Source organism: Panulirus ornatus, chromosome 11 (genome assembly GCF_036320965.1).
Source record: "Panulirus ornatus isolate Po-2019 chromosome 11, ASM3632096v1, whole genome shotgun sequence".
In the NCBI taxonomy this organism is placed as follows: Eukaryota; Metazoa; Arthropoda; class Malacostraca; order Decapoda; family Palinuridae; genus Panulirus; species Panulirus ornatus.
Window position 1 is genome coordinate 17,679,160 of NC_092234.1, and position 19,814 is coordinate 17,698,973.

Below are 19,814 nucleotides of genomic sequence, written 5' to 3' on the forward strand. Positions count from 1 at the left end.
TGTGGTGTCGTTGTTAAGATCTTGCACTGTACAGGCAGCAGGTGGCGGCTGGCGGGTAACACCACCATAATGACGATTGTTGAATGGATTACCTCAGCTGATGGTGTGATCCCACGCCTGACACACACCCACCCACCTACAACTGACACCCACACTCGCACCCACCCGCCAACTCCTGCTGACACCCACCCGCCACCTTGCTGACACCTGCACTCCCACCCGCCACTCCTGCTGACACCCACACTCACCCGCCACCTCCTGCTGACACCTACACTCACACACCCGCCACCTCCTGCTGACACCCACTCACACACACCACCTGCTCACACCCACCCACACTCATAGTCACCCGCCACCTCCTGACACCCACACACACCTGCCACCTCCTGCTGGCACCTACACTCACACGCACCCGCCACCTTCTACTGATACACACACACACACACACACCCGCCTCCTCGTACTAACATCCACACTCACACACACCCGCCTTCTGCAAACACCCACCACCACCTGCTGACACCCACACACACACCCACCACTTCCTGCTGACACCCACACTAACACCCACCACCTCCTGCCGACACCCACACTCACACCCACCCACCACCTCCTACTGACGCACACACTCACACCCACCCACCACCTCCTGCTGACGCCCACACTCACTCCCACCCACCACCTACTGACACCCACACTCGCACCCACCCACCACTTCCTAGTGACACCCACACTCACACACACCCGCCACCTGCTGACACTCACACCCACAACCTCCTACTGACATCCACCCGCCACCTCCTACTGACACCCATACGCACATACACCCGCAACCTACTGACACTCACACCCACCCACCACCTCCTACTGACACCCACAGTCACACCCACCCACCACCTACTGACACCCACCCACCACCTACTGCCACCCACACTCACCCACCACCTCCTACTGACACCCACACTCGCAACACCGGCCACCTCTTGCTGACACCCACATTCACACCCTACACCCACCTGCCACCTCCTGCTGACATCCACTCACTCCCACCACCTACTCACACACACACACCACCTCCTACTGACACCAACCCACAAACCACCTTCTACTGACACCCACACTCACCACCTCCTACTGACACCCACACTCACCCAACACCTCCTACTGACACCCACACCCACCATCTCCTACTGACACCCACACCCTCCACCTCCTACTGACACCCACCATCACACCCAACGCCTCCTACTGACACCTACACCCACTATCTCGTACTGACACCCACATTCACACCCAACACCTACTAACACCCACACCCACCATCTCCTACTGCCACCCACGCCCGTCACCTCCTACTAACACCCACCCACCGCCACCTACTAACACCCACCGCCTCCTGTTAACACCCACACCCACCGCCTTCTGCTAACACCCTCACCCACTACCTCCTTCTAATACCCCACACTCACACCCACCTACCATCTCCTACTGACATCCACACTCACACCCACCACCTACTACTATTAGCCACACCCACCACCTCTTACTAACGCTGACCATAATGACGCTCATGAGGCAAAGATCTTCATGATCGTTCAAAGCTACCTCATTAGCCAGTATCTGGAGGCGACAGAGCCTTCCAGTAGACGTCAGCAGCAGACGAGGCAGGTACGATCTACGTCAATAGTGTCGACACGGTAAACGGAATTTGAACGTAGGGTTGAAATCTCTTAAGCTGGCCTAGATTTCGCGTGGCCGCCTCGTAGCTCAGCGAGGGTGCGGGAGGGCGGCTGGTGACGGGTGTGTGGGCGGTGGGTGTCAAGTGACGAGGGAAAACAAGAGCAGCCTGTACACAAAAGGTGTGAGGGCCAGGTAGCTCCTGACGGGCTGGTGCCTTCCATGGTGTAATGGCTCTCAGGGCTTGCTGGCGGGCCAGGTGGCTCTCAGGGGTTAGAAGTTATCAGGGCATAGTGATTTTAGAACCTGCTGGCGCCTCTTTGGAACAAGTCGCTCGGAAAGCCTGATGACTCACAGGGGCTGGTAGGTGTCCCTGGTGGCTCACAGGGGCTGGTTGATGTCCCTGGTGGCTCACAGGGGCTGGTAGTTGTCCCTGGTGGCTCACGGGGGCTGGTAGACGTCCCTGGTGGCTCACAGGGGCTGGTAGTTGTCCCTGGTGGCTCACAGGGGCTGGTAGATGTCCCTGGTGGCTCACAGGGACTGTTAGGTGTCCCTGGTGGTTCACAGGTGCTGTTAGTTGTCCCTGGTGCCTCTCAGGGGCTGGTGGTTTTTAGGGCCTAGTGGTTATGAGAGCCTGGTAGCTCTGAGGATCTGATGTCTCTCAGAGCCTGGTGATTCTTAGGGCCAAGCGACATTTAAGGGCCTGGTGGCTCTGAGGGCGTTCTGGCTTTGAATTCCTGGTAGCTTTTAGGGCCTAGTGTCCTTGAAGGGCTGGTGGCTCTCAGGGCTAAGTTGTTTTCAAGACTCAGTGATTCTCAGAGCCTGGTGCCTCTCAGGAAGAAGTGGCTCTGAGAAGCAAGTGATTGAGGGCGTGGTAGCTGTCATGGGTTGGTGGCAGTCATGGTGTGGTGGCTTTCAGGTGTTTGTGAATCTCAGAATCTGGTAGCTCTCAGGATCTAGTGGCTCTAAGAGTACTGGGTGACTTTGAGGTCCAGGCTGCTCTGAGAGGCAGGTGTCTTGAAGGGCCTAGTGGCTTTAAGGCTAGCTGACTTTGAGGGCCTGGCATCTGTGAGGTCCAGGCAATTCTAACGGCCTGGCAGCTCTGGGGATCAGATGGCTCTGAGGGCCTGGTGGTTTTGAGGTTTTGGTGGCTATGACCATGTGGCTCTAAGTGCCTAGTTGCTTTAAGGGCCAGGTGGCTCTGGGAGCCTGATGGCTGTGAGAACCCGGTGACTTTAGGGACGAGGAGGCTCCTCTGTTCACTCTTAAGTACCTGCTGGCTTTGTGGGCCTGGTTGCTTTGAGTTCCAGGTGGCTGAGAGGGATTGCTGGCACTGAGGGGTATTTGTGGAAGCTGTATGGGGCATCTAAGTTGGCAGTGATCAGAAGGTGATAGCTCAGAGTCCCAGGGAAATTATTCTCTTTGTAAGGTACACTGTAAGGGGCAATTATGTTTGTTGTAAGGGACAGTTAAAGTTACTCTGAGTGAAAGGTAAATCATACTTTGAGGGGCAGTTGTGGTGGCTATAAGGGTTAGGAAAGCTGTTGTATGCTCTGTGGGGCAATTATGGTACCTGTGTGAGAGGAAGGTAAGTTGAGTGTGTTAGTATATACAAACTGTCCTTAAGCACTTGACCCACTGATATCTGATCTGTGCTAACATTGTAACATTGTAATCTCTCTACAGGTGGTTTTGGTGCTGGCGACTGCGTTGATTCTGGTGACCTCTTCGTGGGCTCTTGACCCTGACCTCATGCGTGAGATTGAGAGCAGGTAGAGTCACTCTTTCTAAGGGATGGGTGTACATGGAGCTACCATGGAGATTTGGATATTAGTATTCTAGGGCCACATTAGTCCTTTATCAACTGGGTAACACTCCAACCTCATAGTGCAGAGGTTTAGATTTAATTTGATCTCAGTATTGTTTTTGATTGTAATTCTTATGCGTGACTCTAGCAAATTAAGTACTTACAGCACTCAGCGGAACATAGCTGATGGAACTTATCTTAGAGGATTAGAGATTATTTTATTCAAATTTTAGCCATGGCTCAATTTTCCCCATCATCAGATGCAGGTGAAATGTGTGGTGTGCGAAAGGTGGGATTTGGCATGTAAGACGGTAGTGAGAGTTGGGATAAGGAATTAAATTGTTAGTGAGAGATTTGTATGTGTGGTAGCTGCAAGGAAGGTGTGCAGGTGATTGGAATATGTGCAGGAGGAAGTGGGAGGAGGTAAAGAAAATGCAAGGGCTGAAAAAGAGGGCAAACTTCAGGGATAATGAAAATGTGTTGGAAGGGGTTGAATAGTGTGATGAGAAAAAGAAAACAAATAGAAGCATCACTGAGGGGAATAGATGGGGAAGTGATACAAGACAGATAGAGGATGCATTGAGTGTTTCGAAGGACTACTGAATGTGTTGTATGTTAGGATGGTAGATACTGGATGTTTGGAATGAGGAGGCATGTGGAGTGAGAGAGCCATGGGAGATGGTTGGTGAAAAGAGAAGAGATGGTAAAAACCCTGCATAAGATGATGTTTGGGAAAGCAGATGCTCTGGATGGCATTGCCAATGATTTTTTCAAGAAAGGAAGTAACAGTTTTACTGATTAGTTATTCAGGATTTTCAGTTCATGTATGGCATAAGATGAAATGCCTCTGGACTGGCAGAATGCTTGTGGTGCCATTACATAAAGGCAATGGGGAGAAAAATGAATGCTCAAATCAAGAGTTGTATGTCTGCTGAGTATGCCTACTAAGTTTTATGGGAAAGTTGTGATTAAGGAAGTGATGGCATGCATCGTGTAGAGGATTTGTGGAATTAAGTGATTTCTATGAAGAATTTTAGTGAGATATACTTGGAGAAAGAGAAGGATCTGTATGTGGCATTTATAGATCCAGAAAATATGTAGGCAAGATGACGTGGAAGGTTTACTGCAAATATATGATAAACATTGGAAGAGGATGGATGTATTAGAAATTAAGTGCCTGACAACAATATGTACTGTGGGTAAGGAATGCCATTGCAGTAGAAATTAGAGTATGAATGAGAAAGCAGATCACAGTACAGTATAATGAAATGGTTTGGACATATGGAGAGGTTGAGTGATTGACTAAAAGGATACATGTACATACATCCCATCTATATATTGAGAGATTACTAAAAGGATATATGTACATATGTGGAGAGAGTAAAGCAATGAGATGAAACATGCTTTCTAGATGCTTGAGTGTGAGACTTGCATGGGATAGAAAGTGGAGGTATACAGGGGTTAACATGCTGGCACTCAGTAAAACAAGAGCATATGAAGTGGTCAGGGGAAAACCATTGGAAGGGTTGTGATGCTTGGCTATGGTTAGGGGCTGTGATTTTAGTGCATTATACATAAACGCTAGCTAGAGAAGATGTGAAGAAATGAGGCCATTCTTCGTCTGTTTTTTGGTGCCACCCTACTGATGGAACCTGTAATTTGGTTATCTTTTGACTATTATAGGGGTCAGAGGTTACCAAAGAAAAAATTGGGGGGCTATTACTTGGCCATCTTCAGCCAGACTTCATGAAGTATTGCACAAAGATGTCTTTCACAAATGTCTTGTGATGCTGAGAAATTTATGATGACCGAATTGGCCTTTTGTGGTCAAAGATCACCAGATGTTTAAATTTTGCTACTAATACATATTATTTCAATGAGTTATGGTAGTTTTCAAGTCTCCATTCAGGAGTTGAAATATGGAGGGAAACATGCTGCACAGCATTCACTCACAAATGTTGGCCTTTCTTGTTATTTGTTAGGACTATTCCTCATGAGTTTTGGTTTAATGTACCTCTTGATTGGCTCTGAACATTTTATCTGTGCACTGAGATGCTGTTCATTCTTCGACAGTTGAAAACTTGTCTTCCTTACAGTTATCCTGAAGCTGTGGGGCTTTGTCATCCCGTTTACCTTTCACAGTAACCTCAGCCAGAATATTTTGTAATTTCTCAGCATTTCGGTAATGTAGACATTCGTCCTTGGTGAAGTGCATGCTTTTCTTTATGTCCATTATTTCAACTTCAGATAAACATCCTTATCAAGGCTGTAATTAAACATGGTAAAGGGCTCAAGAGATAAGTAAAGAGGAAGAGCAAAAAAATAATCTGATTGTTATGGAGGATGTAGAAAACCTGCCTTTTGGAAAGTAGATCAAAGGTATTAGGAAAGAAGGTAGAGAACTACAAAGCTGTGTTATAGAGAAAGGAATTGACATTCCAGCAGTCCAACTTCGAGATGCCAACAACCTCGCAGTAATCATGAGGCAGTGGCTTACTGAGTTTCATGTTGTGAAATAGATGATGGGGCAAGCATTTAGTCAGTTGCGTAGAGTTCAAACCATATTTTATCTATTCAAGAGGGTTAGAGGGCCAACTCTGTGCCTGTATAGGGCAATTGGGAATATTTATCACATCACTTTGAACTTGATTCTTTTTAGTTACTATGCAGAGCCAGAACCTCCCCACCACTGGATTAAACTGTACTTTGACAGTCATTGTTAAACTGGCCTCAGATTTCAGGGATACCTCACTTCTTGCACCGTTTTTTTCCCTCACCCAATCTTCTTTTTCTAATTCTCAACATTTTATATTCATAAAACATCTTTCTGTTTTTCCAAATTTTCTCCTTTTCATGTAAGATGAACATCTTCCCATCCTACCTTATCTTTCTGCCCCAGGAGTCTGTGGGAGCCCCACAAAAGATATTCTTTGAAGCAATCACAGCTCTCTGGAAGCCAGCTGTGTCCACCAGGAGAGACCACAGGTCATAAAGTGTGCTGTGCGTGTTTTGTGTATCTATTTATTATATTTTATTTATTTTGCTTTGTCACTGTCTCCCACGTTAGCGAGGTAGCGCAAGGAAACACGAAAGAATGGCCCAACCTATCCGCATACACATGTATGTACATACATGTCCACACACGCAAATATACATACCTATAAATCTCAATGTACACATATATATACACACACAGACATATACATATATACACATGTACATAATTCATACTGTCTGCCTTTATTTGTTCCCATTGCCACCTCGCCACACATGGAATAACAACCCCCTCCCCCCTCATGTGTGCGAGGTAGTGCTAGGAAAAGACACCAAAGGCCCCATTCGTTCACACTCAGTCTTTAGCTGTCATGTAATAATGCACCGAAACTCACAGGCCCCACACAACTTTCCATGGTTTTTCCCAGATGCTTCACATGCCCTGGTTCAATCCATTGACAGCACGTCGACCCCGGTATACCACATCATTCCAATTCACTCTATTCCTTGCACGCCTTTCACCCTCCTGCATGTTCAGGCCCCGATCACTCAAAATCTTTTTCACTCCATCTTTCCACCTCCAATTTGGTCTCCCACTTCTCCTCGTTCCCTCCACTTCAGACACATATATCCTCTTGGTCAATCTTTCCTCACTCATTCTCTCCATGTGACCAAACCATTTCAAAACACCCTCTTCTGCTCTCTCAACCACCCTCTTTTTATTTCCACACATCTCTCTTACCCTTACATTACTTACTCGATCAAACCACCTCACACCACATATTGTCCTCAAACATCTCATTTCCAGCACATCCACCCTCCTGCGCACAACTCTATCCATAGCCCACGCCTCGCAACCATATAACATTGTTGGAACCACTATTCCTTCAAACATACCTATTTTTGCTTTCCAAGATAATGTTCTCGACTTCCATACATTCTTCAAGGCTCCCAGAATTTTCGCCCCCTCCCCCACCCTATGATTCACTTCCGCTTCCATGGTTCCATCTGCCGCCAGATCCACTCCCAGATATCTAAAACCCTTTATTTCCTCCAGTTTTTCTCCATTCAAACTTACCTCCCAATTGACTTGACCCTCAACCCTACTGTACCTAATAACCTTGCTCTTATTCATATTTACTCTTAACTTTCTTCTTTCACACACTTTACCAAACTCAGTCACCTTCTGCAGTTTCTCACTCGAATCAGCCACCAGCGCTGTATCATCAGCGAACAACAACTGACTCACTTCCCAAGCTCTCTCATCCACAGCAGACTGCATACTTGCCCCTCTTTCTAAAACTCTTGCATTCACCCCCCTAACAACCCCATCCATAAACAAATTAAACAACCATGGAGACATCACACACCCCTGCCGCAAACCTACATTCACTGAGAACCAATCACTTTCCTCTCTTCCTACATGTACACATGCCTTACATCCTCGATAAAAACTTTTCACTGCTTCTAACAACTTGCCTCCCACACCATATATTCTTAATACCTTCCACAGAGCATCTTTATCAACTCTATCATATGCCTTCTCCAGATCCGTAAATGCTACATACAGATCCATTTGCTTTTCTAAGTATTTCTCACATACATTCCTCAAAGCAAACACCTGATCCACTCATCCTCTACCACTTCTGAAACCACAGTGCTCTTCCCCAATCTGATGCTCTGTACATGCCTTCACCCTCACAATCAATAAAAAAATACCCTCCCATATAATTTACCAGGAAAACCCATACTAATCTTCACCTTAGCCTCCACAAGATAATGATCAGACATCCCTCCAGTTGCACCTCTCAGCACATTGACATCCAAAAGTCTCTCTTTCGCACGCCTGTCAATTAACACGTAATCCAATAACGCTCTCTGGCCATCTCTCCTACTTACATAAGTATACTTATGTATATCTCGCTTTTTAAACCAGGTATTCCCAATCATCAGTCCTTTTTCAGCACATAAATCTACAAGCTCTTCACCATTTCCATTTACAACACTGAACACCCCATGCATACCAATTATTCCCTCAACTGCCACATTACTCACCTTTGCATTCAAATCACCCATCACTATAACCCGGTCTCGTGCATCAAAACCGCTAACACACTCATTTAGCTGCTCCCAAAACACTTGCCTCTCATGATCTTTCTTCTCATGCCCAGGTGCATATGCACCAATAATCACCCACCTCTCTCCATCAACTTTCAATTTTACCCATATTAATCGAGAATTTACTTTCTTACATTCTATCACATACTCCCACAACTCCTGTTTCAGGAGTATTGCTACTCCTTCCCTTGCTCTTGTCCTCTCACTAACCCCTGACTTCACTCCCCAGACATTTCCAAACCACTCTTCCCCTTTACCCTTGAGCTTCGTTTCACTCAGAGCCAAAACATCCAGGTTCCTTTCCTCAAACATACTACCTATCTCTCCTTTTTTCACATCTTGGTTACATCCACACACATTTAGGCACCCCACTCTGAGCCTTCGAGGAGGATGAGCACTCCCCGCGTGACTCCTTCTTCTGTTTCCCATTTTAGAAAGTTAATACAAGGAGGGGAGGATTTCCGGCCCCCCGCTCCCGTCCCCTCTAGTCGCTTTCTACGACACGCGAGGAATACGTGGGAAGTATTCTTTCACCCCTATCCCCAGGGATAATATACATATATATATATATACACACACACACACACACACACACACACACACACGCACACACACACACACACACACATACATATATATACATATGAAAAATGTAAGAAACAATTTAGAAAACAATTGGGAGGTGAGTTTGAATGGAGAAAAACTGGAGGAAGTGAAGTGTTTTAGATATCTGGGAGTGGATCTGTCAGCGGATGGAACCATGGAAGCGGAAGTGGATCATAGGGTGGGGGAGGGGGCGAAAATTTTGGGAGCCTTGAAAAATGTGTGGAAGTCGAGAACATTATCCCGGAAAGCAAAAATGGGTATGTTTGAAGGAATAGTAGTTCCAACAATGTTGTATGGTTGCGAGGCGTGGGCTATGGATAGAGTTGTGCGCAGGAGGATGGATGTGCTGGAAATGAGATGTTTGAGGACAATGTGTGGTGTGAGGTGGTTTGATCGAGTAAGTAACGTAAGGGTAAGAGAGATGTGTGGAAATAAAAAGAGCGTGGTTGAGAGAGCAGAAGAGGGTGTTTTGAAATGGTTTGGGCACATGGAGAGAATGAGGGAGGAAAGATTGACCAAGAGGATATATGTGTCGGAGGTGGAGGGAACGAGGAGAAGAGGGAGACCAAATTGGAGGTGGAAAGATGGAGTGAAAAGGATTTTGTGTGATCGGGGCCTGAACATGCAGGAGGGTGAAAGGAGGGCAAGGAATAGAGTGAATTGGAGCGATGTGGTATACAGGGGTTGACGTGCTGTCAGTGGATTGAATCAAGGCATGTGAAGCGTCCGGGGTAAACCAAGGAAAGCTGTGTAGGTATGTATATTTGCGTGTGTGGACGTGTGTATGTACATGTGTATGGGGGGGCTGGGCCATTTCTTTCGTCTGTTTCCTTGCGCTACCTCGCAAACGCGGGAGACAGCGACAAAGTATAAAAAAAAAAAAAAAAAAAAAAAAAAAAAAAAAAATTACCAGGAATACTCAACAAACTTATACCTCTGTAATTTGAGCACTCACTCTTATCCCCTTTACCTTTGTACAATGGCACTATGCAAGCATTCCGCCAATCCTCAGGCACCTCACCATGAATCATACATACATTAAATAACCTTACCAACCAGTCAACAATACAGTCACCCCCTTTTTTAATAAATTCCACTGCAATACCATCCAAACCTGCTGCCTTGCCGGCTTTCATCTTCCACAAAGCTTTTACTACCTCTTCTTTGTTTACCTAACCATTTTCCCTAACCCTCTCACTTTGCACTCCACCTCAACCAAAACACCCTATATCTGCCACTCTAACATCAAACACATTCAACAAACCTTCAAAATACTCGCTCCATCTCCTTCTCACATCACTACTACTTGTTATCACCTCCCCATTAGCCCCCTTCACTGAAGTTCCCATTTCCTCCCTTGTCTTACGCACTGTATTTACCTCCTTCCAAAACATCTTTTTATTCTCCCTAAAATTTAATGATACTCTCTCACCCCAACTCTCATTTGCCCTCTTTTTCACCTCTTGCACCTTTCTCTTGACCTCCTTCCTCTTTCTTTTATACATTTCCCACTCATTTGCAATTTTTCCCTGCAAAAATCGTCCAAATGCCTCTCTCTTCTCTTTCACTAATAATCTTACTTCTTCATCCCACCACTCACTACCCTTTCTAATCAACCCACCTCCCACACTTCTCATGCCACAAGCATCTTTTGCGCAAGCCATCACTGCTTCCCGAAATACATCCCATTCCTCCCCCACTCCCCTTACCTCCTTTGTTCTCACCTTTTTCCTTTCTGAACTCAGTCTCTCCTGGTACTTCCTCACACAAGTCTCCTTCCCAAGCTCACTAACTCTTACCACTCTCTTCACCCCAACATTCTCTCTTCTTTTCTGAAAACCTCTACAAATCTTCACCTTCGCCTCCACAAGATAATGATCAGACATCCCTCCAGTTGCATCTCTCAGCTCATTAACATCCAAAAGTCTCTCTTTCGCGCGCCTATCAGTTAACACGTAATTCAATAATGCTCTCTGGCCATCTCTCCAACTTACATATGTATACTTATGTATAACTCGCTTTTTAAACCAGGTATTCCTAATCACCAGTCCTTTTTCAGCACATAAATATACAAGCTCTTCACCATTTCCATATACAACACTGAACACCCCATGTATACCAATTCTTCCCTCAACTGCCACATTACTCACCTTTGCATTCAAATCACCCATCACTATAACCCGGTCTTGTGCATCAAAACCACTAACACACTCATTCAGCTGCTCCCAAAACACTTGCCTCTCATCTTTCTTCTCATGCCCAGGTGCATAGGCACCAATAATCACCCATCTCTCTCCATCAACTTTCAGTTTTACCCATATCAATCTAGAATTTACTTTCTTACACTCTATCACAAACTCCCACAACTCCTGGTTCAGGAGTAGTGCTACTCCTTCCCTTGCTCTTGTCCTCTCACTAACCCCTGACTTTACTCCCAAGACATTCCCAAACCACTCTTCCCCTTTACCCTTGAGCTTCGTTTCACTCAGAGCCAAAACATCCAGGTTCCTTTCCTCAAACATACTACCTATCTCTTCTTTTTTCTCATCTTGGTTACATCCACACACATTTAGACACCCCAATCTGAGCCTTCCAGGAGGATGAGCACTCCTCGCATGACTCCTTCTTCTGTTTCCCCTTTTAGAAAGTTAAAATACAAGGAGGGGAGGGTTTCTGGCCCCCCGCTCCCTTCCCCTTTAGTCGCCTTCTACGACATGTGAGGAATGCGCGGGAAGTATTCTTTCACCCCTATCCCCAGGGATATATATATATATATATATATATATATATATATTTTTTTTTTTTTTTTTTTTTTTTTTTTATACTTTGTCGCTGTCTCCCGCGTTTGCGAGGTAGCGCAAGGAAACAGACGAAAGAAATGGCCCAACCCCCCCCCCCCATACACATGTACATACACACGTCCAGACACGCAAATATACATACCTACACAGCTTTCCATGGTTTACCCCAGACGCTTCACATGCCTTGCTTCAATCCACTGACAGCACGTCAACCCCTGTATACCACATGACTCCAATTCACTCTATTTCTTGCCCTCCTTTCACCCTCCTGCATGTTCAGGCCCCGATCACACAAAATCTTTTTCACTCCATCTTTCCACCTCCAATTTGGTCTCCCTCTTCTCCTCGTTCCCTCCACCTCCGACACATATATCCTCTTGGTCAATCTCTCCTCACTCATTCTCTCCATGTGCCCAAACCATTTCAAAACACCCTCTTCTGCTCTCTCGACCACGCTCTTTTTATTTCCACACATCTCTCTTACCCTTACGTTACTTACTCGATCAAACCACCTCACACCACACATTGTCCTCAAACATCTCATTTCCAGCACATCCATCCTCCTGCGCACATCTCTATCCATAGCCCACGCCTCGCAACCATACAGCATTGTTGGAACCACTATTCCCTCAAACATACCCATTTTTGCTTTCCGAGATAATGTTCTCGACTTCCACACATTTTTCAAGGCTCCCAAAATTTTCGCCCCCTCCCCCACCCTATGATCCACTTCCGCTTCCATGGTTCCATCCGCTGACAGATCCACTCCCAGATATCTAAAACACTTCACTTCCTCCAGTTTTTCTCCATTCAAACTCACCTCCCAATTGACTTGACCCTCACCCCTACTGTACCTAATAACCTTGCTCTTATTCACATTTACTCTCAACTTTCTTCTTCCACACACTTTACCAAACTCAGTCACCAGCTTCTGCAGTTTCTCACATGAATCAGCCACCAGCGCTGTATCATCAGCGAACAACAATTATATATATATATATATATATATATATAAATAAATTTTTTTTCCCCTGGGTATAGGGGAGATAGAATATTTCTCACGTGTTCCCTGCGTGTCGTAGAAGGCGACTAAAAGGGGAGGGAGTGGGTGGCTGGAAATCCTCCCCTCTCGTTTTTCTTCCAAAAGAAGGAAGAGAGACCGGGTCCAGGTGAGGATATTCCCTCAAAGGCCCAGTCCTCTGTTCTTAACGCTACCTCGCTATTGCGGGAAATAGCGAATAGTATGAAAAAAAAAAAAAAAAAAAAAAAAAAAAAAAAATTCTTCAAAGCAAACACCTGATCCACACATCCTCTACCACTTCTGAAACCACACTGCTCTTCCCCAGTCTGATGCTCTGTACATGCCTTCACCCTCTCAGTCAATACCCTCCCATACAATTTCCCAGGAATACTCAACAGACGTATACCTCTGTAATTTGAGCACTCACTTTTATCCCCTTTGCCTTTGTACATTGGCACTATGCAGGCATTCTGCCGATCCTCTGGCACCTCACCATGAGTCATACATACATTAAATAACCTTACCAACCAGTCAACAATACAGTCACCCGCTTTTTTGATAAATTCCACTGCAATACCATCCAAACCTGCTGCCTTGCAGGCTTTCATCTTCCGCAGAGCTTTTACTACCTCTTCTCTGTTTACCAAATCATTCTCCCTAACCCTCTCACTTTGCACACCACCTCGACCAAAACACCCTATATGTGCCACTCTATCATCAAACACTTTCAACAAACCTTCAAAATACTCACTTCATCTCCTTCTCACATCACAACTACCTGTTATCATCTCCCCATTAACCCCCTTCACTGATGTTCCCATTTATTCCCTTGTGATACTCTCTCACTCCAACTCTCTTTTGCCCTCTTTTTGGGGAGGTCTTAGGAGTTAAGTCAGGGGTTAGTGAGGGGACTAGAGCAAGGGAAGGAGTAGCACTACTTCTGAAACAGGAGTGGTAGGAGTGTGTGATAGAGTGTAAGAAAGTAAACTGTAGATTGATATGGGTAAAACTGAAAGTGGATGGAGAGAGATGGGTGATTATTGGTGCATATGCACCTGGGCATGACAAGAAAGATCATGAAAACAAGTCTTCTGGGAGCAGCTGAGTGAGTGTGTTAGTGGTTTTGATGCACGAGACTGGGTTATAGTGATGAGTGATTTGAATGCAAATGTGAGTAATGTGGCACTTGAGGGAATGATTGGTGTACATGGGGTGTTCAGTACTGTAAATGGAAATGGTGAAGAGCTTGTATATTTGTGCTGAAAAAGGACTGGTAATTGGGAATACCGGGTTTAAAAAGAGATATACATAAGTATACATATGTATGTAGGAGAGATGGCCAGAGAGCGTTATTGGATTACGTCTTAATTGATAGGCGCGCAAAAGAGAGACTTTTGGATGTTATTGTGCTGAGAGGTGCAACTGGAGGGATTTTCGATCATTATCTTGTGGATGCGAAGGTGAAGATGTGTAGAGGTTCTCAGAAACGAAGAGAGAATGTTGGGGTGAAGAGAGTGGTGAGAGTAAGAGAGCTTGGGAAGGAGACTTGTGTGAGGAAGTACCAGGAGACTGAGCACAGAATGGAAAAAGGTGAGAACAAAGGACGTAAGGGGAGTGGGGGAGAAATGGGATGTATGTAGGGAAGCAGTGATGGCTTGTGCAAAAGATGCTTGTGGCATGAGAAGCTTGGGTGGTGGGCAGATTTGAAAGGGCAGTGAGTGGTGGGATGAAGAATTAAGATTGTTAGTGAGAGAGAAGAGAGAGGCATTTGGATGATTTTTGCAGAGAAATAATGCAAAGGAGTGGGAGATATATAAAAGAAAGAGGCAGGAGGTCAAGAGAAAGGTGCAAGAGGTGAAAAAGAGGAGGGCAAATGAGAGTTGGGGTGAGAGAGTATCATTAAATTTTAGGGAGAATAAAAAAGATGTTTTGGAAGGAGGAAAATAAAGTGCATAAGACAAGGGAACAAAGGGGAACATCAGTGAAGGGGGCAGATGGGGAGGTGATAACAAGTAGTGGTGATGTGGGAAGGAGATGGAGTGAGTATTTTGAAGGTTTGTGGAATGTGTTTGATAATAGAGTGGCAGATATAGGGTGTTTTGGTCGAGGTGGTGTGCAAAGTGAGAGGGTTAGGGAGAATGATTTGGTAAACAGAGAAGAGGTAGTAAAAGCTTTGTGGAAGATGAAAGCCGGCAAGGCAGTGGGTTTGGATGGTATTGCAGTGGAATTTATTAAAAAAGGGGTGACTGTATTGTTGACTGGTTGGTAAGATTATTTAATGTATGTATGACTCATGGTGAGATGCATGAAGACTGGCGGAATGCTTGCATAGTGCCATTGTACAAAGGGAAAGGGGATAATAGTGAGTGCTCAAATAAAAGAGGTATAAGTTTGTTGAGTATTCCTGGTAAATTATATGGGAGGGTATTGATTGAGAGGGCGAAGGCATGTACAGAGCATGAGATTGGGGAAGAGCAGTGTGGTTTCAGAAGTGGTGGAGGATGTGTGTATCAGGTGTTTGCTTGGAAGAATGTATGAGAAATACATAGAAAAACAAATGGATTTGTATGTAGCATTTATGGATCTGGAGAAGGCATATGATGGAGTTGATAGAGATGCTCTGTGGAAGGTATTAAGAATATATGGTGTGGGAAGAAAGTTGTTAGAAGCAGTGAAAAGTTTTTATCGAGGATGTAAGGCATGTGTACATGTAATAAGAGAGGAAAGTGATTGGTTCCCAGTGAATGTTGGCTTATAGCAGGGGTGCTAGATGTCTCCATGGTTGTTTAATTTGTTTATGGATGGGGTTGTTAGGGAGGTGAATGCAAGAGTTTTGGAAAGAGGGGCAAGTATGCAGTCTGTTGTGGATGAGAGAGCTTGGGAAGTGAGTCGGTTGTTCGCTGATGATACAGCTCTGGTGGCTGATTCGTGTGCGAAACTGCAGAAGCTGGTGACTGAGTTTGGTAAATTGTGTGAAAGAAGAAAGCTGAGAGTAAATGTGAATAAGAACAAGGTTATTAGGTACAGTAGGGTTGAGGGACAAGTCAATTGAGAGGTAAGTTTGAATGGAGAAAAACTGGAGGAAGTAAAGTGTTTTAGATATCTGGGAATGGATTTGGCAGCGGATGGAACCATGGAAGCGGAAGTGAATCATAGGGTGGGAGAGGGGGGCGAAAGTTCTTGGAGCATTGAAAAATGTGTGGAAGTTGAGAACGTTATCCTGGAAAGCAAAGATGGGTATGTTTGAAGGAATAGTGGTTCCAACAATGTTATATGGTTGCGAGGCATGGGCTGTAGATAGAGTTGTGCACAGGAGGGTGGATGTGCTGGAAATGAGATGTTTGAGGACAATATGTGGTGTGAGGTGGTTTGATCGAGTTAGTAATAATAGGGTAAGAGATGTGTGGTACTAAAAAGAGTGTGGTTGAGAGAGCAGAAGAGGGTGTTTTGAAATGGTTTGGTCACATGGAGAAATGAGTGAGGAAAGATTGACCAAGAGGAAATATGTGTCAGAGGTGGAGGGAATGAGGAGAAGTGGGAGACCAAATTAGAGGTGGAAAGATGGAGTGAAAAAGATTTTGATGTGATCAGGGCCATGTGACATTGCAGGAGGGTGAAAGGAGGGCAAGGAAATAGTGGAATTGGAGCGATGTGGTATACCGGGGTTGACGTGTGCTGTCAGTGGATTGAGTCAAGGCATGTGAAGCGGTTTCTGGGGAGAACATGGAAAGTGTGTAGGTATTGTATATTTGGTGTGGGGAGTATGTATATACATGTGTATGGGGGTGGGTTGGGCCATTTCTTTCATCTGTTTCCTTGCGCCTACCTCGCAACACTGCGGGAGACAGCGACAAAGCAAAGAAAAATTATATCTTATATATATTATATATATTATATATATATATATTTATATATATATATATATATATTTATCCCCTGGGGATAGGGGAGAAAAATATCTTCCCATGTATTCCTGAGGTGTTTAGAAGGCGACTAAAGGGGCGGGAGCGGGGGGCTGGAAATCTCCCCTCTCGTTTTTTTTAATTTTCCCGCAAAAGAAGGAACAGTGAATTGGGCAGGTGAGGGTATTCCCGAAAGGCCAGTCCCTGTTCTTAACGCTACCTCGCTAATGCGGGAATGGCGAATAGTTTGAAGAAAGAAAAAATGACATATTAATATAAACATGTACATAATTCATATGTCTGCTTTATTTGTTCCATTGCCCAACCTCGGCCACAATGGCAATATCAACCCCTCCCCCCTCATGTGTGCTAGTAGTGTAGAAAAGACACCAAAGGCTCCCATTCGTTCACACTCAGTCTTTTAACTGTCAATGTAATTATGCACCGAAAGTACAAGGCCACACACAAACTTTCCATGGTTTTTTCCTATGTTCACATGCCCTGGTTCAATCATTGACCGCACGTTCGGGGGGGGAAAAAACCCCCCCCGGTTATACCACATCATTCCAATTCACTCTATTCCGTTGCTCGCCTTTCACCCTCATGCATGTTCAGGCCGATCACTCAAAATCTTTTTCACTCCATCTTTCCACCTCCAATTTGGTCTCCCTCTATCCTCATTCCCTCACACTCATCCGACACATAATTCTCTTGGTCAATCCTTTCTCACTCATTCTCCTCCATGTGCCTGAACTATTTCAAAACACCTCTTCTGACTCTCTCAACCACGCTCATTTTTTATTTCCACAACATCTCACTTACCCTTACGTACTTACTCGATCAAACCACCTCACAACCACACATTGTCCCCACCAAACATCTCATTTCCAGCACATCCATCCTCCTGCGCACAACTCAATCCATAGCCCACGGGCCTCGCAACAAACAACATTGTTGGAACCACTATTCCTTCAAACAACCCATTTTTGCTTTCCGAGATAATGTTCTCGGACTTCCAACACATTTTTCAACGCTCCCAAAACTTTTGCCCCCTCCCTACCCTATGATTCACTTCCAATTCCATGTTTCCAACTGCTGCCAAATCCACTCCCAGATATCTAAAACACTTCACTTCCTCCAGTTTTTCTCCATTCAAACTTACCTTCCAATTAACTTGTCCCTCAACCCTACTGTACCTAACAACCTTGCTCTTATTCACATTTACTCTCAGCTTTCTTCTTTCACACACTTCACCAAACTCAGTCACCAGCTTCTGCAGTTTCTCACCGGAATCAGCCACCAGAGCTGTATCAGCAGTGAACAATGACTGATTCACTTCCCAAGCTCTCTCATCACCAACAGACTGCATACTTGCCCCTCTTTCCAAAACTCTTGCATTCACCTCCATAACAACCCCATCCATAAACAAATTAAACAACCATGGAGACATCACGCACCCCTGCCGCAAACCAACATTCACTGAGAAGCAATCACTTTCCTCTCTTCCTACACATACACATGCCTTACTTCCTCAATAAACACTTTTCACTGCTTCTAACAACTTGCCTCCCACACCATATATTCTTAATACCATCCACAGAGCATCTCTGTCAACTCTATCATATGCCTTCTCCAGATCCATAAATGCTACATGCAAATCCATTTGCTTTTCTAAGTATTTCTCACATACATTCTTCAAAGCAAACACCTGATCCACACATCCTCTACCACTTCTGAAACCACACTGCTCTTCCCCAGTCTGATGCTCTGTACATGCCTTCACCCTCTCAGTCAATACCCTCCCATACAATTTCCCAGGAATACTCAACAGACGTATACCTCTGTAATTTGAGCACTCACTTTTATCCCCTTTGCCTTTGTACATTGGCACTATGCAGGCATTCTGCCGATCCTCTGGCACCTCACCATGAGTCATACATACATTAAATAACCTTACCAACCAGTCAACAATACAGTCACCCGCTTTTTTGATAAATTCCACTGCAATACCATCCAAACCTGCTGCCTTGCCGGCTTTCATCTTCCGCAGAGCTTTTACTACCTCTTCTCTGTTTACCAAATCATTCTCCCTAACCCTCTCACTTTGCACACCACCTCGACCAAAACACCCTATATGTGCCACTCTATCATCAAACACATTCAACAAACCTTCAAAATACTCACTTCATCTCCTTCTCACATCACAACTACCTGTTATCATCTCCCCATTAACCCCCTTCACTGATGTTCCCATTTATTCCCTTGTGATACTCTCTCACTCCAACTCTCTTTTGCCCTCTTTTTGGGGAGGTCTTAGGAGTTAAGTCAGGGGTTAGTGAGGGGACTAGAGCAAGGGAAGGAATAGCACTACTTCTGAAACAGGAGTGGTAGGAGTGTGTGATAGAGTGTAAGAAAGTAAACTGTAGATTGATATGGGTAAAACTGAAAGTGGATGGAGAGAGATGGATGATTATTGGTGCATATGCACCTGGGCATGACAAGAAAGATCATGAAAACAAGTCTTTTGGGAGCAGCTGAGTGAGTGTGTTAGTGGTTTTGATGCACGAGACTGGGTTATAGTGATGAGTGATTTGAATGCAAATGTGAGTAATGTGGCACTTGAGGGAATGATTGGTGTACATGGGGTGTTCAGTACTGTAAATGGAAATGGTGAAGAGCTTGTAGATTTGTGCTGAAAAAGGACTGGTAATTGGGAATACCGGGTTTAAAAAGAGATATACATAAGTATACATATGTATGTAGGAGAGATGGCCAGAGAGCGTTATTGGATTACGTCTTAATTGATAGGCGCGCAAAAGAGAGACTTTTGGATGTTATTGTGCTGAGAGGTGCAACTGGAGGGATTTTCGATCATTATCTTGTGGATG

General features: G+C 44.9%; 1 protein-coding gene across 5 annotated transcripts in view; it reads left to right on the forward strand.

The window, feature by feature from the left end:
• The window catches only part of LOC139751345 (insulin-like peptide 7), a 77,623-nt gene that overhangs the window by 15,901 nt on the left and 41,908 nt on the right, over positions 1–19,814 (forward strand). For all 5 annotated transcript variants that reach the window (XM_071666704.1, XM_071666700.1, XM_071666702.1 and 2 more), the window contains exon 2: positions 3,364–3,449. In XM_071666704.1, the coding sequence (XP_071522805.1) occupies positions 3,364–3,449 (86 nt within the window). The remainder of the gene's footprint in view (positions 1–3,363; positions 3,450–19,814) is intronic.